Genomic DNA, 20410 nt, shown 5'->3' with positions numbered 1-20410 from the left:
ATTGTTTATACATTGAATTTGGATATGGTATGTTATTTTTTATTCTATATTTTGTACACTAATAATGTGTAATTTTATACATTTTCTATGAATTTTTATTTCATTATTTTAGTTTTAAAATTATAAATGTATATTTTTATAAAATTTGTTCAAGGGTATTTACATTTAAAAATTTATGTTTGTAAAGTTGAATTTGTTTAATTAAACTATCTTCTTTAAATTATAAGTAATCATTCACTCAAGATTTTTTTCTCATTAATGTTTACAATTTATTTAAATGTATATATAATCATTATTATGAATATTTATAATGTAATCAAATTAATTTTAAAATAACAAAATAAATACAGATCTACTTATTACATATTAAGATATAACAATTATAAAATAACACTATTAGTAATGATTATTAGTAGTGTGTAATAAAACTAGAATAGCCTATATATTTTAAAACAGTACAATTTCTATTTTTATGCTTTGTATTATTTTTGTAAATAAATGTGTATGTTGTAAAATAATAATCGTAAATATAACTAAGAGACTATGTATACTAATATTATCCAACTCAATTTAATATTAATGTCGTTAAATTTTAAAACAGCTTTTCTACAGAGTATATTTCCAAATAAAAGAAAAATTTTGTATTATAATAAACATTAACATTGTTTTGATAATTATTAAATGTTTTTTTTCACTCTAATTTGTTTTATTTTTGTTAAATATTTTTATTTTAACATTAACTGTTAACCATACATTGTTGTGAATTAATTTCAAAATGTAATAATGAATAAATTATAATTTTAATATTTGAATTATTGACTTATTTTTATAAATATTCTATATTACTTTTAGATTATAAACTCATAAAACTAAAATATCATGTATTTAATTGAATAATTAAATACAACTGGTCAAAAAGTTTTTTGTAGAATACTCAAGATTATTACATGTTAAATAAAAAAATACAATACTAAAAATGATAAAATTGGTTAACATACCGCGGTTCATGAGAAATTTTTTTTATGTTAAAACTTTTGTTTAAAAAAATTGATCTTAATGAAATTTTAACACAGTTAACTTATAATAATATGTTTTTTATGAATATGTTTTGTTTGAATATTAAAATACTTGAATTCAAGAAGGATTTGAAGGAAATCACCTACACATCTTACTATATAATAAAAACGTTAAAAAATTAGACAATGCTGAAAAAATGACTTAACGACGTACGATTTTCAAAAATTGTTTTTAAATGAAATATCTTGACGACGTTATCTAGAAAAATTATTCACGAAAATGAGAACATTTTTTTTTCCACACCATGAGCGTTTAAAAATTCTATTAAAAACGCTCATTGCCGCCAACGTTTTTCGATTTAAAATCTAAAATGTTTACCAGACCTGCCCAGAGACATTCTAAAGGTACCCTGAAAATGTCTTTAAAATCTGTTCAATTTTGACCCAGGTTATGTGCTTTTTTTTTTTTTTTTAAGCTACGCGTATTGTTTTTAGTAGTTATTTTGGTTTTTGTATGTCAAATTAGTATAAATTTTATGCATGTTATTATAGTACACAAATACACTTGTATACTATAATAACACAGTGTTTAAAGATACCTTAGAAATACAGCTAAATATTTTTAGTCTTATTATTAGGTAATTTTTTTATTATTTCATGTAGCTAATAAAAAATATTGTATAGAATGTTTTAAAAATTAAGTATTGTATGATAGAAAAGTTCATTTATTGTTATTTTCATAAATAACTTTTCTTATTTCCTTTTCCCTTTTTTTTTTTGAACAAATTTTTTCTTTGTGGTAAGACATTTTCCTATAGTTTTTACATTAAATGTTAATGATAATTTATATGATGTATTATATTCTAATATAAATTTAAATTCTACACAATAATATTTATTTTAACCTATTGCCTTGACTTCATAATACAATTTTATTTATATTTTATTATACCTAAGTTAGTTTTAAAATTGAAATATATTAAAATATTGTTTACCTTAGTCAAAAATGTAAAATTTATATCCTATACATTTAACTATTTACTATTTTTGAATTTTACTCATTTTATTAATTAAATGTCTATTATATTTCTGTTAAACTGCTTCTAGAATAATACTTTTCCTGCATATCACTTATTAACCTCCTACCAAAATCAATGACCTACCTTAAAGGACATCTTACAGAGTACCGGATCTGGGGCTCATTAAGGCAAAGACTAGTGTATAAATAAATCAGAATAAAAAAATTATTATTTTCAAGTAAACAAATGATTTAATAATCATTTAATGTTTCAGTGATATTATACAACAGAAATTATGAAATTACAAATATACAAATTATTCTGAAATTTTTCATCAAAATGTTTTTATAATAATAACAATCATCATCAGAAATCAATTTATACTTATTCTTATTGTGACTGTGCTGGTTTTTTTCAGTTATGAAAATAATTATTATTCTCATAACTTAGTAAAAACATTAAGAATGTACCTGTTTCAATTACACACATCACAATTGTCCTTTAAATTCTATATACAATTTGTTTTTTTTTTATGTCATAGAGTAAATAACCTAGAAAATATTTATTTTCATACTCTAAATTGAACTATGTCACACTAAATTGGTGTAACTAATATAAAATGTTGGAGGGAGCTTAATAAATTTTTTCCTTACCCTAAAATATGTAATATACAGGTATATCACTAGGTGTTTTTATCTGTAATAACTTTTAATCTAGTAAATATTTATTTTTGTGTTACTTTTTTTTAAAATAATTTTTACAGTTCTAGACTAAGTTAAAAGTATTTTTATTTTTCTTTAATAAAAAATAATATTGACACTTCTTTTTATTTTTTCAAAATTTTACTTCATTTTTTATAAAAAAATTTAACGGGCCGATAACAATTTTAATATAAGAAATTATTGAGTTATAATAATTTAAACATATAAAGTAGGCATGTATTGAAATGCTTGTAACTCAATATTTATTCTAAAGTTCTTATCAATTTATCAACATTTTTTGTTAAAACAAATCTAATAATTATTGTAGTATTACCAAAGCATACAGTATGTACACAAACGTTTCTATTTTATATAATAATCTAAAAATTAGTTATATTAATTTCCAATTAAAAATAAACACATTTTTTTTGTTGTTATTTTTTTTATTTTAGAACCTTAAAAATTATAAATAAGAAAAGTTAAAGAAATATTTAATTTAACAAAATATATGTGAACTATTCAAAAAATCTTCAGTTCACATTATGCAAATATAAAATATATTAGCATTATCTTACTCTAGTGTTAGATACGTGAAAAGTTTAATGTTAAATTTATAATTCCCCTGCATCATATGCTTGTTGATAACCACGTCCACTCTTTTGTTCTGGTTCTAACTTGATCATGTCATCTATTCTAAGAATAGTAATTGCAGCTTCAGTAGCAAACTTTAGAGACTTAATTTTAGAAACTGCAGGTTCTAAAACTCCAGCTTTTAAATTATCTCGTATTTCGCCACCTTCTAAATCTAATCCATACCATTTATACACATCATTTTCACTACTAGTTTGACTTTCATTATGATACGATCTTAATTTTGCAACAAGTTCAGTAGCGTCTTGAGCAGCATTAATAGCCAAAGTTTTAGGTATAACTAGTAAGGAACGGGCAAATTCTGCAATAGCCAATTGTTCTCTAGAACTTAAAGAAGTTGCAAAGTTTTCTAAATATATTGATAAAGCAGCTTCAACTGCACCACCACCAGCTACAGCAGATTTTGATTCAAGCACTCGTTGTACAGCACATAAAGCATCATGTATAGATCGTTCCATTTCATCACAATAAAAGTCATTAGGACCTCTTAATATAATAGAAGCAGCATTTTGAGCTTTAGGGCCTTTAATAATTATTAATTCATCATCAGATATCTGGTCTTGAACAACTTCTACAGCTTCACCAAGACAGGAACTTTCAAAACTTTCCTCTCCTTCCATATTTGTTAATGAAGTCAAAAAAGTTGCACCAGTAGCTTTAGCAATTCTTTTTAAATCAATTTTCTTCACACGGCGCACAGCTAAAGCTTTAGCTTCAATGAAGTACTTTAAACAAATATCATCAATACCACCAGTACATAAAATTACATTAGCGCCAGTAGCTAATATTTTTTGCACCCGTTCTTTAGTAATATCAGATTCTCTTTGTCTTATAGCATCTAACTGATCTACGTCATTTACCAAAACTTGCACACCTAATTTCATCTTGGTTTTTTGTAAGGAAAAATCTAGACAAGCTATTTTAGCATTGGTAATTTTTTTTGTCATTGCTTCAGATGCAACAGTACAATTTAAAGCATAACCTTGTATAAGTAAACTTTCTCTAGCACTTTTGCCATGAGCTTTGAGAACATTTATTGTCTTTATAGGTACAGATACACCACCTCGTTTATCTGATGGGCGTTTAACTAACATACAAGCATCAACTACCATCTTTGAAAAAAATTCAGAATCAGCCATGATTAATTTACTTGACATAGATGTAGTAGCAGCATTTTCTAACCAATCACGTCGCAGATCATCTACACCTACAGTCAAATTGTTTAGTATGTATTTACATGATTCTTTACATGCTAAGCGATATCCACTTATAATAGATGTAGGATGAATTTTTTGTTTGACCAATTCATCAGCATTTTTTAATAATTCAGCAGCAATAATAACCTTTATAACAAAATAATAATCAATAATCTGTAGATTTAAATTAATATTAATGCAATATATACTAACAACTGATGTTGTTCCATCACCAACTTCTTCATCTTGTAATTGAGCCAACTCTACAAGAACTCTCGCAGCAGGATGCTCAACGTCCAATAGTTTTAATATTGTTGCTCCATCATTGGTTACTGTTACATCCTTAAGTAAATGTTGAGTTAAACAAAAATAAAGATGTTTTATATGCATATAGTCATCTTACCCCAATATCATCCACCAACATTTTATCCAATCCAACTGGTCCTAAAGAACTTTTAACTATATTAGCAATAGCATTCGCAGCCATCACATTTTGTGTTCGAATTGGAGTTCCAGATGTTCGAGAACCAGCTACAGTAAGAGCACTCACAGATCCCGACATAGTTTTTATATGTTTTTTAATTCAAAAACTTGTAATATAACAGCTTCTTGTAGATATAATTAACAACGTATGTATCAAAAATAAAAATCTTCAATTAAATATCATAACAATATATAAATTGACTTATCCTCTTATTCAAATCTGAAAAATTAGGTTAGGTGATTAATTTAAAAAGTTTACAATCGTGGTTTCAATATACCAGAAACATGGTTTATACAATTAGTGTTTTATAAGATCTCCTTGTACATTTTGTAAAATTGGCCAGTATCTAGCGATAATTTGCTTACCTAGGGCTGTGAATTTCATGCAACAAAAATGTGTATATATAAGCATTTATGTACTTAAAAAAACAAATATACTTGGGGAACTGCTATAATATAGTCATACTCTAATAGTTAAACAAAAATTTGGATTCCATCGAGAGTAGATTAAATTTTTATATTTTTGAAGTGTTTTTATTTTAAATGTCATAAACAAATTAAAACCCAATAAAAAATAAACTAAAAAGAGATTTTCAGAGTATCATTGACACAAATGGTACACAAGTTTTAAGGATACTAATTGTAATTTCACCTAATTGAAATATATTTTTACACAAACAAAATCATAACCATAATTTTTGAAGAGCTTAAACATTACGCAGTATATTGTCCCCAGTGAAAAATTTCGTAAAAACGACACAGTAAGGCATGTTTAAAATACTTCATATTTTCAATAATTACGTTGATGTTAGAGGAATTTGAATTTTGTATGTAAAGCTTAATTATTTAATTCCCCAACTTACATTAAAAATTATGCCATTTTCAAACACTGACATTATTATAGTAACTTAGATTATTTCCCAGATAGCAATTAAAAAAAATAATGTTATAAAAACATTATTTAAAAAAATCCTATCAGAGTTACTATATAAATAAATTATATTTTATAATTTATTTATTTATATATGAACAGATGTGGATGGGTATAGCTCATACTAGTGTGTATTTATAATGCACAATCCATCCATGCTATATACTCACTACGTCTTAAATGCTTGTAACTCAATAAGTACTTGTCCTAAAGTGGGTTAATAACTTACCATAATCTTTTATAAGTAAGAGACTAAAATAATTGTTATTTTGGAATTTTTGAAAAAAAAAAAAAAATTATATATATATATATTAATTTGTATTTTTCTTTTTACTAAAGAAAATAAATATTTTTTAAATCTAATCTAAGAATGCAAAAATTGTTTAATAATATTATCACAAAGTTCTTATTGAATCAAAAGTTATAAGAGTTGTTAGATACATTTGGTTCAAGTACATATTAAAAAAAAAATCAAATGCACATTATTTTTTTCCAATTTTATTTGAACAATAAAACAAACTTATGTCATTTTCTAGAATTTATCACTGCCATAATAATTTAACAAGGCCACTTCCAATTTTTGCTTGCTGGCCTACAACTAAAGCACTAGATGGTGATACTAGATTATCTTTTAATTTCAAAGCAGTTGCTTTTTTTAAATAACTTAAAGTAGATTCAAATGACATCTGTTGCAGTGGAGATGGACAATCATTCATCCCAGATCTGTTCAATGCTTTATATTTACCATCATAGGTCATGTAATCTGCTATTAATGACAAATGACGAGTATCTACATTGATACCATAAACCTGATATTTAATCATAGTATAGCATTAATATATACATAAACAAATAAAATGAAATGATTTTTTAAAAACAAATATACCTTAAACACATTTTTTACTTCATTAATGATAACCCTGTTAGCAGCTTCAATACCATAAGTATTTAACATCATTTGTACATCATTACAATATAATGAATTTAAATCTAGGTCTTGAAATCTAAAAAGTTCAGCAACTCCTTGAGATCCTTCAGTCTTTAAAATAGTTTTACCATTAACTTCAGTCAAAATAGCTCTATTTATTCCAGGTATTTCATGTATAACTACACGTTCAACTAAATCTCTAATTAACGATGTTAAATCAAGTCTTTTAAATTCAAGTGGAACAGTAACTTTAATTTTAGCCCACGAAGATTGTACTTTGTCAATCCTAAAAAATATATATATTTTTTTACAAATTATTATTTATGTTACTCTATTTATATTTAATGTCCTCTTTGAAAAACTATACTTCTGTTAGAGAGGATGGAAAAATCTATATGGCTCAGTACAACAGAATTGAATCCCATACCTAGGCATGATGCATTCCTAACTAAGCTAAGTAGACTGCTTTAAATATATTTATATATTACTTCTGTGTTATTTTTAGGATGTTTGACAAATTATATTAAACATATTAAGCATTCTAAACTAATTAATGTTTGATAATGTTTAATAAAATATTGTTAGATTTTAAATAAGTAAACAGAAACTCAATTTCAGTTTCTATGGGTAAAATTTTTTTTTAAACAAAAATTAGATCCTGTTTTTCTGTAACTAATTTTTCCTCAATAGTAATTTAAAAAAATAATAATCATAATTATAATAATAAATTAGAAAATAAATATTTACACTTAAAAATGAAAATTCTTTCTAAACATTATCAAATTTTTTAGCTTCGATGCAAAGCTGAGAAGGTATTAATTTTACTATAATGTGTTTTTTTTTTTTTTTATGTCGCCACTTTTTCTCAGCTCTCATTGAACCGATTTCTTTCAAAAGTACGTCAAAAGATCACAAATCGTATCTAGTTGGAGACATTACCCTTAAAAATTGAAAACAATTCCCTCGTTCCGCGAAAATGGGGGAAATATCCAAAAAAATTACAAATTTAAAAATCGGTAAATTTTGTCATTTTTTTCACTTTTTTTTTTAAAACTTCCATAACTTTTTAAAAAATAAACATAATTTTTTTTTATACTTAAACCTTAGATATTTCGCTTTCGTTTGATATCAATTTGTTGAAAATCTAACACTNGATATTTCGCTTTCGTTTGATATCATTTTGTTGAAAATCTAACACTTAACCTGCTCATGGAGGGGGATTTAAAATAGCAACTTTTTTACAAAAACTAACTTTTTCAACTTAATTTTTGAAAATGTTCCGGAAATACTGTGTCCTTCAAAAAATATCAAATTAAAGCTTATTTTATGTACTATAAAATGAAAAAAAAAATTTGTCCCGACACTTTATCTTCTGCATGTAAACGGCTGCCGTAGTTAAAAAAACGCTATTTTTGTGTTAAAATTTTCGATTTTAAATTTTCAACTTAAAAATGCTATAACTTTTTGAAAAATGTATATATCAGCACAATTTTTTTTTCGAAATACATTATAAGTACATCTTTCATTTGACATACTTTTTATTAAAATTGGACAAATTCTCCTTATACAAGGGGCGTTCAAAACTTGAAATATTGTAAAAAACAGATCTTTTTCAACTGAACTTTTGAAAATGTTCCGGAAATACTGCGTCCTTTATACATATATCAAATTAAAACTTATTTTATGTACTATAAAATAAAAAAAAAAATTTGTCCCGACGACCTATCTTCTATGCGCAAATGGCTACCGTATTCAAATATATGCTATTTTAACAAATTTTTTTTTTTAAATTAAACACTATCTACAGATTTGCATCGAAGCGTTTTTTATGATAGTGATTTTAATCACTGTCAGATATCATCTATACTGGACCCAACTATGCCACGACCCCACTGTGCCGCCACCCCACTGTGCTGGGTTTTTATAATTTGTCATTAATCTATTTTCAACACCAATTTATAAAAAAGGTAAAGTCTAACAAAAACAATTGTAATTTAAAAATATACATTTTCTTACTTGTTAACTATAACTGTAACACAGGAAAAGTCTTTTTCAATTAATTTAGATTGTTGCATTTTATTTTCTTTGTCAAATATAGAGCCAATATCTTCTTTTGTCTTATTATCTTCAATATTCATTGTTGATTCAAATTCACTTTGATTATCATCTGATTTAATCTCCCCATCACTTTGAGGATCATCTTCATCTTTTTCATAGTCATATTCCTCAGTTTGTGCTCTTAAAATAATATATTTTTTTCTTTCATTAAACAAGTGCCAATTGAAAAATATATTTGAATTTTTTCTTTAAATACTAGGTATAATATTAGTTTTATATGTGTGTGGAGTTTAGATGGATGTTCTTATGAGAAAGGGTACATGTCACTTTTTGTTATTATTCAGGAAATATAAAAAATTTAATTGTTATCTAAATTTTAAATAAATAGAGTAATATATTGAAGACAAACTACATAGTAAATAGTTTTATTTCCACAAACAAAAAAAAAAGTCAAAAAATTAAAAATTAAAACATTCATTTGGTGTAGCAAGAGGGATACAAGTTTATCTGTACAGAGGATGAAATTATATAATATACCAATATAAACATAAATGTATGATCTGATAAGTTTTTTACTTTTATAGAATTTAGAGGAATAAAATACTGTACATCTTTATTATTTAGAGATTTGATATAATGATATATGTTCAGTGGTATGTCTGATCTACCCTGTTATTAGATCTAGCTTTAAGCATGAAATACTTAAATTATTAATTATTCTCAAATAATGATTAAAAAAGTCATTAAAATGATAATAGAGGTTAAGCCTCAGTACTATAGGTTAAAATTATAACTAGGCCTGTCTTAAATTTTAATCCTAGATACATCTCTAATATCAATTACATTGGTCACTAAAAAAAAGTTGTTAGCTGCAGGAGTGTGAGGGTTATTTCTAAATATTTTGGGGGCGCTGATTCCAATTGTCTTATCAATTCTTGTTTTTGAGATATATATTTTTAATTTTTAAAAGTATAAATCCTATTAAAGTTATTTAGTTTTTATAATAACTGTCTAAAGTTGAATAACAGTATATCATATGATAAATACAAACTTGAAAAATATAATACAATACTAAAACATCCAATTGTTCAACTTAAATTAATTTTTCATTGACGTAAAATTAAAAAGCTACCAGTTTTGGAAGATTTAAAGTTTAAAATGCTATAAATTATTGTATTTTTACTTAAATTTTTTGAACAAATAAGAACATAAATACATAGAAGTGTGTTCTATTATGTCAGTTTAATCATTATTATTTTGTTTAAATGAAGGAAGCAAAATATGTTACTTTTTAAAAAATGTTTTTTGATAATGAACCAAAATCTATATTCTAGTTTAAAAATAATCATTCAATTAATTACTTTCTTTTCATAGCTGCAGAATCAAATTCTCCAGCTTCTGAATCACTGTCTGAATCAGAATTATCTTTTGATTTACTTTCTTGTGGTTCGGTATCATTCTAAAACAGTTACTTAAAAACTTAGCTTAATAAAACATATAATTTTATATAATTTAGTGGGATAATTAAAAAGTTATATAATTCGTACGTAAAATGGAATAAGTTAATTAAATGAATATTAATTGTATAAAATCAGTTAAAATTTAATTATAAATTAGTTATAAAGTTTGAATACTAAGTATACTAACCAATAAAGCATCTTCATTGTTTACATCATTTTTTTTTCTATTAACTTTTAATGCTTTTTTTGCCTCTTCTGATATCAGTTCTCCACTCAAATTGTTTGATAAATTTTTTTCAAACATTTTTTGTAAACTAATTGGAAACTCATATTTAATAAACTTCATAACCTTTTTGGGAGTTATATGGGTAATTGATTCATAACATCGATGAGGCAATAAGTATAAAATCAAGTCATAACATGTGTGTCGAATTGGAGTTAATTTAATTTTTTCATGAACATGTATCTTAGAAAGAACATCTTTTAATGTCATTTTAGTCATGAGCTTTCTTAATGATTCAGCTTTTTCTTGAACACTAAAAATAAGGAATATAATTATACTTATACCTAATCATGCCTGTTGTATTTAATAACATATCACAATTTTTCAAAGCTTTAAAATACACATTGATGTGTTTTGCAGTTACTTCATAAATAAACTCCTGTTTGTTCAGAAACAGAATTTTGTCTAAGAGATCCTTTTTTATATTTATCAATGTCAACATTTTAGTCTGTCAAGAAAACAGACATCTGTATGTTATTTGAATGTAATATTTCTCTTCATCTTCTCATAATATGCACCTTATGTTTTGGGGTTTTTAATTAATAAGTCAAAAAAGAAATTTTGTAGAAAAAACACTATAGTAGTGACAAAGACTTCAGATATGGTGTTATCTTACAAAGTTCGATTTTTAGTATAAAAAATGGTTGAAGTAGACTGTGACAATGTAGAAGTAAAGTTATATACCTGAAGTACTCACTCTGAAATTTTCATCAAAATAAATTTATTTTAAGTGAGCTAAAGCATTTGTATTTTAGCTTCGATGCGAAGCTGAGAAGATGGTATTGATTTAATATGATGTGTTTTTTTTTTTTTTGTGTCTGTTACCACTTTTCCTCATCTTTCACTGAACGGCTTTCTTTCAATGATACATCAAAAGATCACAAATCGTATCTAGTAGAAGACATTACCCTCAAAAATTGAAAAAATTTCCCTCGTTCCATGTAAATGGGGGAAACCTCCAAAAAAATTACAAATTTAAAAATCGCTAATTTTTTCAATTTTTTTTACTTAAAACTGCCGTCATTTTTTTAAAAATAAACAAATTAATATAATTTTTTTTTTATAAATTTGACCCTTTACCTGACTACAGGAGAGATTCAAAATGACAACTTTTTCACAAAAAATTTACTTTTACACTTAACTTTTGAAAGTGTTCCGGAAAGTCTGACACTTTTATATATATCTTAAATTATAGCTAATGTAATGTACTTTATTATGGAAAAAAAAAATGTTGGACTTTATTTTGTCTTCACTTTGAAAATGGCTACCAAATGCTATTTTTGTGTGAAAATTCTCGATTTTATTTTTTACATTTTTAACTTTATAATGCACAACTTATTGAAAAGTGTATGGATCAACACAATTTTTTTATGAGAAATAATATTTATATCCCTTTTTCATTCGACATACTTTATCTTAATCAGAATATTAATAAGAAAATAGCAGATCATGTAGCTTTTGGAATAATCCACCAATGTTTTAAAAGTAAACACTATCTAAAGATTAGCATCGAAGCGTTTTTGTTTAAAGTGATTTTAATCAATATCAGATATCATTATACTTGATTCAACTATGCCACGTCACCACTGTGCGTCAACCCCCCTGTGCTGGGTTTTTTCTTTTAGATCTTCCCTTGTGAATTAATATTGCAAAAAAAAAAAAATTACATTGGTGTGGAAATCAATTTTTATAATCACTTATTTGAATGATGATTGCTAAAAATGTTAGATACCTTACAAGCCAGGATGGAACTTTGCTAATAAATGGTTCAAAATTATGAATAAACATAAGAGTGCCATACCCATTATTTTTCACTGAAAAGATAACTAACAATAAAAATTATTTTATGGTTACTTTTTCTTTTAAGTGTAGATTTAATATAATCATTTTGGGCTCTCAATTTTTAAAAATTAGGCAATTCTGAAAAGTTTCTTATTTAATATTGATAAATTACTTTTCAGATTGAATAAGAGGTATTTCCATTGAAGGTGTTTTGATAGTTTTTGTAGCCATCATTAAAATTTCACGAAGTCTTGGTATACCCAATGTAACATTCATTTCACCACGTCCAGCAAAATGAAAAGTATTGAGTGTCATTTGAGTAGATGGTTCTCCAACTGATTGAGCAGCTATACATCCAACAGGTTCACCTGCAGCTGCTGTAGCAGTCATTGCTTTAAGTCTGATGGATTCCTTAACATTATTTATTAATTTATCGTTGACATCATCATAACTAAAAATTACAAAATTTATTTTAATAATTTACAACAATTGCCAAGTTATACTATTAAAACATAATTTTTAAAAAGTATACATGTAAAATCCAAATTAATGTGTTTTTTATATTAATTTGGAAATATATATCAGAGTTATCTACTGACTAACTAATTTTATTAACTGTGTCTATAAGCACCTCTTAGCAGATTTTGCAAATCTTTTAAAGTTTTATAAAGAAATTTGAAAAATTCCTTATATTTTTGTACATAAAATTAAAACTTGTATTGATAAATGACGACTATTTTTTTGAATATTAGAATAATAGTTTAATATAGTATAAAATATTTACTACATAGTAAATAGTAAGGGGAGTGATTTCACAATATCCCATTCAAACGAGGTAAAGACTCTCTACAAAACACAAGAGATGTTGCGTTATCTTGCAGAAGGCAAGCTCTAAGGGTTTCCCTCCTTATATTCTGAATTGACCCTTTAAAAACTTAAAGGGTATGCACATTAATTTCGTTCTTTTTTCTATGAATTCTACTAAAAGAACTATCTTTCTATCTCAAAACACAGTTGCTATTAAATTTTCTACAGATGGGTTTTTTTTTTTAATTTCATGGCCACTGGTGATATTAATTGGCACCACTGAAAAGATCGTCTTTTCGATTCTGGGGTATAGTGACAGTAATAATTGAGTACAAAAATGCATTTTCCTTTTGTTCAAAACATACCAAAACTAGTAGAATGTGTTTTTGACTGTGCTCAGATGTCTGCATCTTGGGTACTCATCTTGCACACAGATTTTGTAGCCTAGTTTTTCCAATAAATCCTACCAAGAAGATTTCATAAATGGACTGGCAAAAATTTACGAAGGTCTGGGAGAGTCACACAGCAGTCTTTTATCATTTTTCGCACAAAATTGTCAGAAATCACTGATAGTCTTCTATTTCTTATCTTATGGTGAGTACCTGTACGACCTTCCTTAAACAATCTGACCCACTTGGTAACATGCTGATAAATCACATTACTATCATTAACTTCAACGACAATCAATATTTGTGGTGGCATCGTTTTGAAAAGTCAGAAAATAGATGGCTACTTGAATGTCACAATAATAAGAGGTGACTACGCAATAAATTCTCGACTGAAAAAGCTTGCTACAACTACACAAGATGGGCTAAAAATACAAGGGACACCTCAAAATGACTACTCAAAGTTTAGCTACACGTCAGATATACTAACTTTAAAAAAATATCTCCCAATTTTTCAGAGCAACTATAAACTTACTTTCTGGACTGCCTAAGGTAATTATTGTTTTTTATTTAGAATTGCTATACAATTTTTATATTCCCCATTCAATTTAGGTAAAATATTTAGAATTCATTCTAGATGATAGAAGATGGATTATGGGTTTCCATTTTAAGAGCAAACACAAGAAAAAAACAATTTTATTTTTTAATTACCACTCTCAAAATGTTTCTTTTTTAAGACATATTTTTTGAATATCTGATTTCTTTTTGGGAGTTCAACAATTAAAACATATATATATATATAAAGTTAAACTTTTGATTCAAAACGTATTTTTAATAATTATATTTAAATGAAATTTATATAAATTATTATAAGTTGAAAAAACAAAATTATTCAAAGACTTATCTTTTATCTTTAAATAGCACCTGAAGTAGAGAAGAAAAATAGTATAATTTAATTTAACAATTAATAATTTAATCATTCTTCTACTTTTAATTTTTAACTATTTGAGTTATTTACTTGTTATTAAAATACTCATCAATTGCCATGTCCATTTTTTCCGAAATCAAGCCATAATGCCCTCCAGGATGAAAAGTAGCACTTACTGGATCCTTTAACTTATCAAATTTTAAAGAATATCTAAAAAAATGTATTTAATTATATTTAAAAACTGCAAATTGTTTAACCATGAAAATATTTACTTTTTTTTAATTTCATTATCTAATTCTTGCCATTTTTTACATAATCTTGTATTTCTTTTGTAACGGCCATTTTTTATTTTTAAATGTTTTTCACTTTTAATATTAGAATTATCTCTACACCAATTCAAAAATCCACTGTCTCTTTTGGCTATTTTATCATTAGTTTTTTTTGATAATGCCAATTTGATTTCTTTCAATTGTTTATCAATTTCTATGTAAAATTGATCATTCCTTATTTTTTGTAATGCTTTGAAAGAATCAACATTATCAGCTAAAAATTTAAACTGCTTTTTGTTAAAAAAACTACTTTTTGTTACTTCTAAGCCATCTTCACCATATAAAAATTGAATAATACTTCCATTACTATCTCTTACAGTCATATCATAATTTACAATTAAGCTCTCTAAATGCTTCACTAAACATCGTTGTAGATAACCACTTCTGCTAGTTTTAACTGCAGTATCAATGAGACCTTCACGGCCAGCCATACAATGAAAAAAAAATTCTTGAGGTTGAATTCCTGTCATAAAACGACTTCCAATAAAGCCACCTGCTTTGGGTAGTGTATCATATGGTGGAAAACTTGGTAGAGATCGACCAGAGATCATCAAAGGTGGTCTTTTTCCTTCTAATTCAATTTGACCTAAACAACATGATATTTGTATAGTATTGACAGTAGACCCTTTAGCCCCTGATTGTACCATAAGTTGTAGATTATTTTCAGGAAATGGTTGCAGTAAACCTTTAGGAACACAAGATTTAGTTATTTTATTTGTGTAAGGCTGCAAGTGTTTTTTATAATTTCTATCAACTAATGCAGAAAAATGAGCATTTTTGCTATAAGCTTCTGCCAACTTTTTTGTTAAATTTTCTTGAGATAAGAATTCAGCACCAAGAGATTCTAATGCAGCTAATGTTCCAGCATTTTTTGACTCAGTAATAGTAGTTTGACGCTGAGAATCAGCTACATTAGTAACTAAAATATCTATAACACCTAATGTAAAAGCATCCAATTGTAAATATACAGTAAATAACTTACTAAAAGCACTAAGTAATTTTGATGAATATTTTCCACCATAAAGTTCATAGAAACAGTGTACTAAACTACAAGTAGATGCTCCTATATGATTTTTATCAAGAATTCCAGATATTAAATACCCATTTTTTATAATTACATTAAAGTCAGAAAGAAATGTGGTATAATCAAAATTATTTGGATTTTTCCAGAATTTATCTTCAAGTTTAGATTTTGAAAACATATTTAATGAACACTTGTGATTTGAGGGTGTCAAATTTAAAATTAAAGTTGATATTATTTGTTTTCCAGACCATAACATAACTGGTTTAATAATGGCTGGTGGTATAGTTTTAATGTCTTGATCTAATGAACTTAAAGCTTGATAAACAAAATGCATATATTCTCTTCGAGTAAAAAACTTACCTCTAATTGTCATACGTACACTTGATATAATATGGTCTTGAATAAGACCACTTAATGGAGTTCCATCACGTGGTACTAAATACTGTTTTACAACACTTGCAAGCTCCTGTGCTTCACATTTAGCCAACTCACTTTGAGGCAAATGTGCATTCATTTCATCCCCATCAAAGTCTGCATTATAAGCTTTACAATTAGCATAATGTAAACGTAAAGTTTTCTCTCCTTTCAAAACTTTAACTCTATGAGCCATTATACTTGGCTTATGAAGGGAAGGTTGTCTGTTAACAAGCATCATATCTCCATCAACTACATGACGATGAACAATTTGAGGACCTCTAGAATTAGGACCTTGATAAAAAAGTGTTTTAGATAGGGCTTCACGACGAGATTTATTAGTTGCAGATAGCCATTTAATGATACCAATATCAGTTTCAACCATATTAGCTCCTGGGTAATGATTTGGACCATTTAAAACAATACTATGCAAGCCTTTAATATTCCAGTCAGTAACAGCTATAGGATACGTCAATTTTTTAGCAAATTCTACAGGAATACCAATTTGGTCAATATCTAAATAAGGATCTGGAGTAATAACAGATCTTGCAAAATAGTCAACCCTTTTGCCCATTATATTTTGACGAATTATGCCATTTTTTTTCTCTAATAACTGTTTTAAACCAATTTGAACAGATGAATCTTTTAAACTCATAGATCTCATTGCTGTACCATCAAGAAGTGCATCAACACACATTTGTAAATTATGCATACTTATTTGTACTTTTTCTATGTTATCTTTCCCTTGACTATCTTTAACTATTTCTATAATGTCTTCTGGAATTTCTTGACCTTCCTCTCTATCTCTCATCAAACGTATATACTGTATCAGTTTAGCTTCTCGTAAAATTGATTTATAAGTAGCATTTCTAGGGCTCTCTACAATTTTACCTTTGACCATAAGATTAGGCCTTAAATTAGGTGGTGTTATTAACACATTTGTCATGAAACAAGCATCAGTGGGATATTCTAAATTAACTCCATCTAAAACAGGTAATAGTGCAGTCAAAAAATGTTTTTCATTATTCCATATTTGCCTTAAAAATTTCTTTATTTCAGCAGGAAATAGATACTCTTTTACTTTTTTTTCTTTCTTTGACCTTATTCCATGAGAAATAGTTATTTTAGAAAATGATTTTGAAACTGTTGAAAGTATACAATTACAGTGTATACATCCTTTTCTTCTAACAACCTGTGAAATATATAAAATCAATTAAAATATTAAGTTACAACAATATTTATACAAGTATAGGCAGAGTTGGACCAGTGTAATACACTTCAATATAATAAATATTAGATATCATAAAAAAATTATGTATTTATAATTTTTTTTAAATATGTATTTTACATTTTTATATACAAGGTTGGTTTGGCGCTAGCTACTCAAAAAGGGGATAGCAAACAGACTTTCTCTAAATTAATAAGTTTTTGGAAAATTTTTTTTTGATTTTGATAGTTACATATGGGATTTCCTTTTATCTGTTATAAAATAACTTTTAGATTCATCCCTTATGTCATATAAGTGTGTCAATTTTATTTTTATAAATGTCAAAATACATATTAAATTAGCTAATAAAATATAAAATGACTGGACGATAAACACTTTTACAATAGTACTTCGGAAGATAATGACAATTTTATACCTAGGTGGTAGGAGTGCAGCCAAGATATTATTGATGATAAAAATAGCAACCTGTACGATTCACCTCTAGTTTATATTTTATAATGCTAATAACTTCCAAAGTATTAGTTCAAAAGTTGTTATCGACTAGTTTTCTACTTTATAAGTTAATAAAAATGATGCTATTTAAAAATATCAAGGTGCCACACTTATAAGATATAAGGGATGGACTTAAAAATTATTTTATAACCGATAAATAGAGACATATGAAACTAACAAAATTAAAAATATATATATATATATATATATATCCAAAAAACTTATTACTTACAGAGAAATTGAGTGGCTAGCATCAATAAAATCACCTTGTATATAAATTTTTCACATATAATACTTAGCTAATCCAAAGAATGGGTAGTTTGAAAATTTGGGTTAATAAGAGTAAAATGTAAAATTTTAAGTATGACAACAATTTTAATTAAGTTAAATAAGTTATACATTGATGATACTATAACTTATAAGAGTTCCTCATAATAAATTTCACCTATTAACCTTAATTTAATATTTAACCTTTTCACAAAAATACTATTGGTTTATATATATTAATTATTAAGAAAATTTATATCAAACTATTAAAAAAAGATCATAATCAAAATTTATTTTACTGTTTGATGTTAAACTATTATTTTCTAGAAAGTTAATATCTAATGAAACATTAACATTATAAAAATGGGAGAAGTATAAAAATAAAACTATTCATAAAATACCACTTAATTAGCACACAAAGAAATTAAGATGAAGAATTTTCATTACTTACTTCATTTAAGGTTTCAGCTATAAAAGTTTGTCGTATTTCATCTGCACTCTTATTATATGAATTATCATCTTCCTGAATATTCTCTTTTAAATATAAATTGATAAATGTTTCAATTTCGTCAGATGATAATTTTCGTTCATCTTCATCAAAAAAGCTGTTTATTTCATTTTTTAAATTATATGCATTAACCAATTGACCATTATCCAAAAGTTTCAACTGAGCAGCTAAAATTAGAGTTAATTCACGAGGTAATAAAACTTTATAGCATGACAAGCAGCACAATTTAAGTATGTGAACTATCATTGAAGAATATAAAGGATTTATAACAGGACATGGGAGTTCAATATGTCCAAAGTGGCCTGAACAAGACATTGCATTTTGATTGCAAGTCATGCATTTACTACTACTTATATGAGTAGGCCCCAGTCTAGCATCATAAAAACCTCCAAGAACCGGTTCACCAAGAGGTGTGAATGAAATAAGTGAGTCTATACGTGCAACTGATAACTTTTTAACTTCTTCTAATGTAAATATATTAAATTCAACATTTAATGGTTTGAAAGGATCGACGTTATAGTAATCATGATAAAACATCTTGAACGATTTAATATATAAGATAAAAGATTATATAGAGATTACGAATGATTAAAACAAACTTCTGAAAACTTCTTAAAAAACTCTGACTTGTACAAATGCATTACGCTATAATGTCACATTACTTAAATTCAAATGAATTCACTGTTCCTATGCATCGAGCACGTGATTGATAATAAAAAGAAAAGTAGATAACACAAATTCAAATACAAATTGCGTTATTACAATAATGCGCATTCTAGTGGATAATTTATAAATCTAGTAGTTATTATAATTAAAAATTTAATTAAAACTCAATTAAAAGTAATATATAGTAAGTTATTAAAAAATGATTAGTGATATTTTTATCTAGTATTACATTTAGTAATGGAAGTGGAGTCATTTGCTTTTATTCTCTCAAAGGAGTAAAAAAGGGTCATAAATTATTTTTTTTTATCAAAAAACTATAATTAGAATCTGTATTTTTTAATGAAATAAAAATATTTTAAATATATTATCCCTAGAATATCAAAATTTTAATTTACCTCTGGTTGTAGTAATTATTCCTAAGTAAATGTAAAGAAATAGGTATATATTCAAACCTCACACAATATAAAAGTTATAATTTTATGTTATATGGATTTCTGGAACTGTCCTTTATTAGGTACAACATTGTATCTTTTAGCTTCGATGCGAAGCTGAGAAGGTATTAGTTTTACAATGTGTTTTTTATTTTCTTTTTAAAATTTTTTTTGTGTCTGTTACCACTCTTTTTCAGCTCTCACCAAACCGATTTCTTTCAACGATACGTCTAAAGATCACAAATCGTATCTAATCAAAGACATTACCTTCAAAAATTGAAAAAATTTCCCTCGTTCCCCGTAAATGGGGGAAATCTGCAAAAAATTAAAAATCGCTAATTTTTGACAGTTTTTCAATTTTAGCTTCGATGCGAAGCGGAGAAGGTATTAATTTTACTATGATGTGTTTTTTTTTTTTTGCA

The 20410-nt window shown here is 26.0% G+C and overlaps 2 protein-coding genes and 1 long non-coding RNA gene across 3 annotated transcripts in view; all 3 read right to left on the bottom strand.

The window, feature by feature from the left end:
* LOC126903288 (uncharacterized) overlaps nucleotides 1-20410 on the bottom strand; it is a 44337-nt gene that overhangs the window by 22672 nt on the left and 1255 nt on the right. The window lies entirely within an intron of this gene.
* On the bottom strand, nucleotides 3159-5297 carry LOC126903258 (T-complex protein 1 subunit alpha). The gene is made up of 3 exons (XM_050681353.1): nucleotides 4987-5297; nucleotides 4797-4925; nucleotides 3159-4730 (listed from the first exon to the last, which is right to left on the bottom strand). The coding sequence occupies exons 1-3, from the start codon at nucleotides 5143-5145 to the stop codon at nucleotides 3348-3350; spliced, it is 1671 nt and encodes a 556-aa protein (XP_050537310.1). The 5' UTR covers nucleotides 5146-5297; the 3' UTR covers nucleotides 3159-3347.
* Nucleotides 6301-19606, bottom strand: LOC126903249 (DNA-directed RNA polymerase I subunit RPA1). The gene is made up of 9 exons (XM_050681334.1): nucleotides 18835-19606; nucleotides 14902-17588; nucleotides 14720-14839; nucleotides 12681-12959; nucleotides 10631-10979; nucleotides 10345-10442; nucleotides 8942-9163; nucleotides 6884-7211; nucleotides 6301-6806 (listed from the first exon to the last, which is right to left on the bottom strand). Exons 1-9 carry the CDS (start codon nucleotides 19426-19428, stop codon nucleotides 6540-6542), a joined length of 4944 nt encoding a protein of 1647 aa, XP_050537291.1. The 5' UTR covers nucleotides 19429-19606; the 3' UTR covers nucleotides 6301-6539.

This window comes from Daktulosphaira vitifoliae, unplaced genomic scaffold (genome assembly GCF_025091365.1).
Source record: "Daktulosphaira vitifoliae isolate Bord-2020 unplaced genomic scaffold, ASM2509136v1 Scaffold_3, whole genome shotgun sequence".
NCBI lineage: Eukaryota > Metazoa > Arthropoda > Insecta > Hemiptera > Phylloxeridae > Daktulosphaira > Daktulosphaira vitifoliae.
The sequence above is the reverse complement of the archived record's forward strand: the minus strand, read 5'-3'. Positions and strand labels throughout refer to the sequence as shown.

Coding starts and splice junctions, on each gene's coding strand:
- LOC126903249 (XM_050681334.1), bottom strand. CDS start 19,428: ATGTTTTATCATGATTACTATAACGTCGATCCTTTCAAACCATTAAAT. Junction 12,960..14,719: donor GATGAGTATTTTAATAACAA/GTAAATAACTCA, acceptor TGTAATTTTTAG/TTATGATGATGTCAACGATA. Junction 10,443..10,630: donor ACAATGAAGATGCTTTATTG/GTTAGTATACTT, acceptor TAACTGTTTTAG/AATGATACCGAACCACAAGA.
- LOC126903258 (XM_050681353.1), bottom strand. CDS start 5,145: ATGTCGGGATCTGTGAGTGCTCTTACTGTAGCTGGTTCTCGAACATCT. Junction 4,926..4,986: donor TGTTGGTGGATGATATTGGG/GTAAGATGACTA, acceptor CATTTACTTAAG/GATGTAACAGTAACCAATGA. Junction 4,731..4,796: donor GTGATGGAACAACATCAGTT/GTTAGTATATAT, acceptor TTTGTTATAAAG/GTTATTATTGCTGCTGAATT.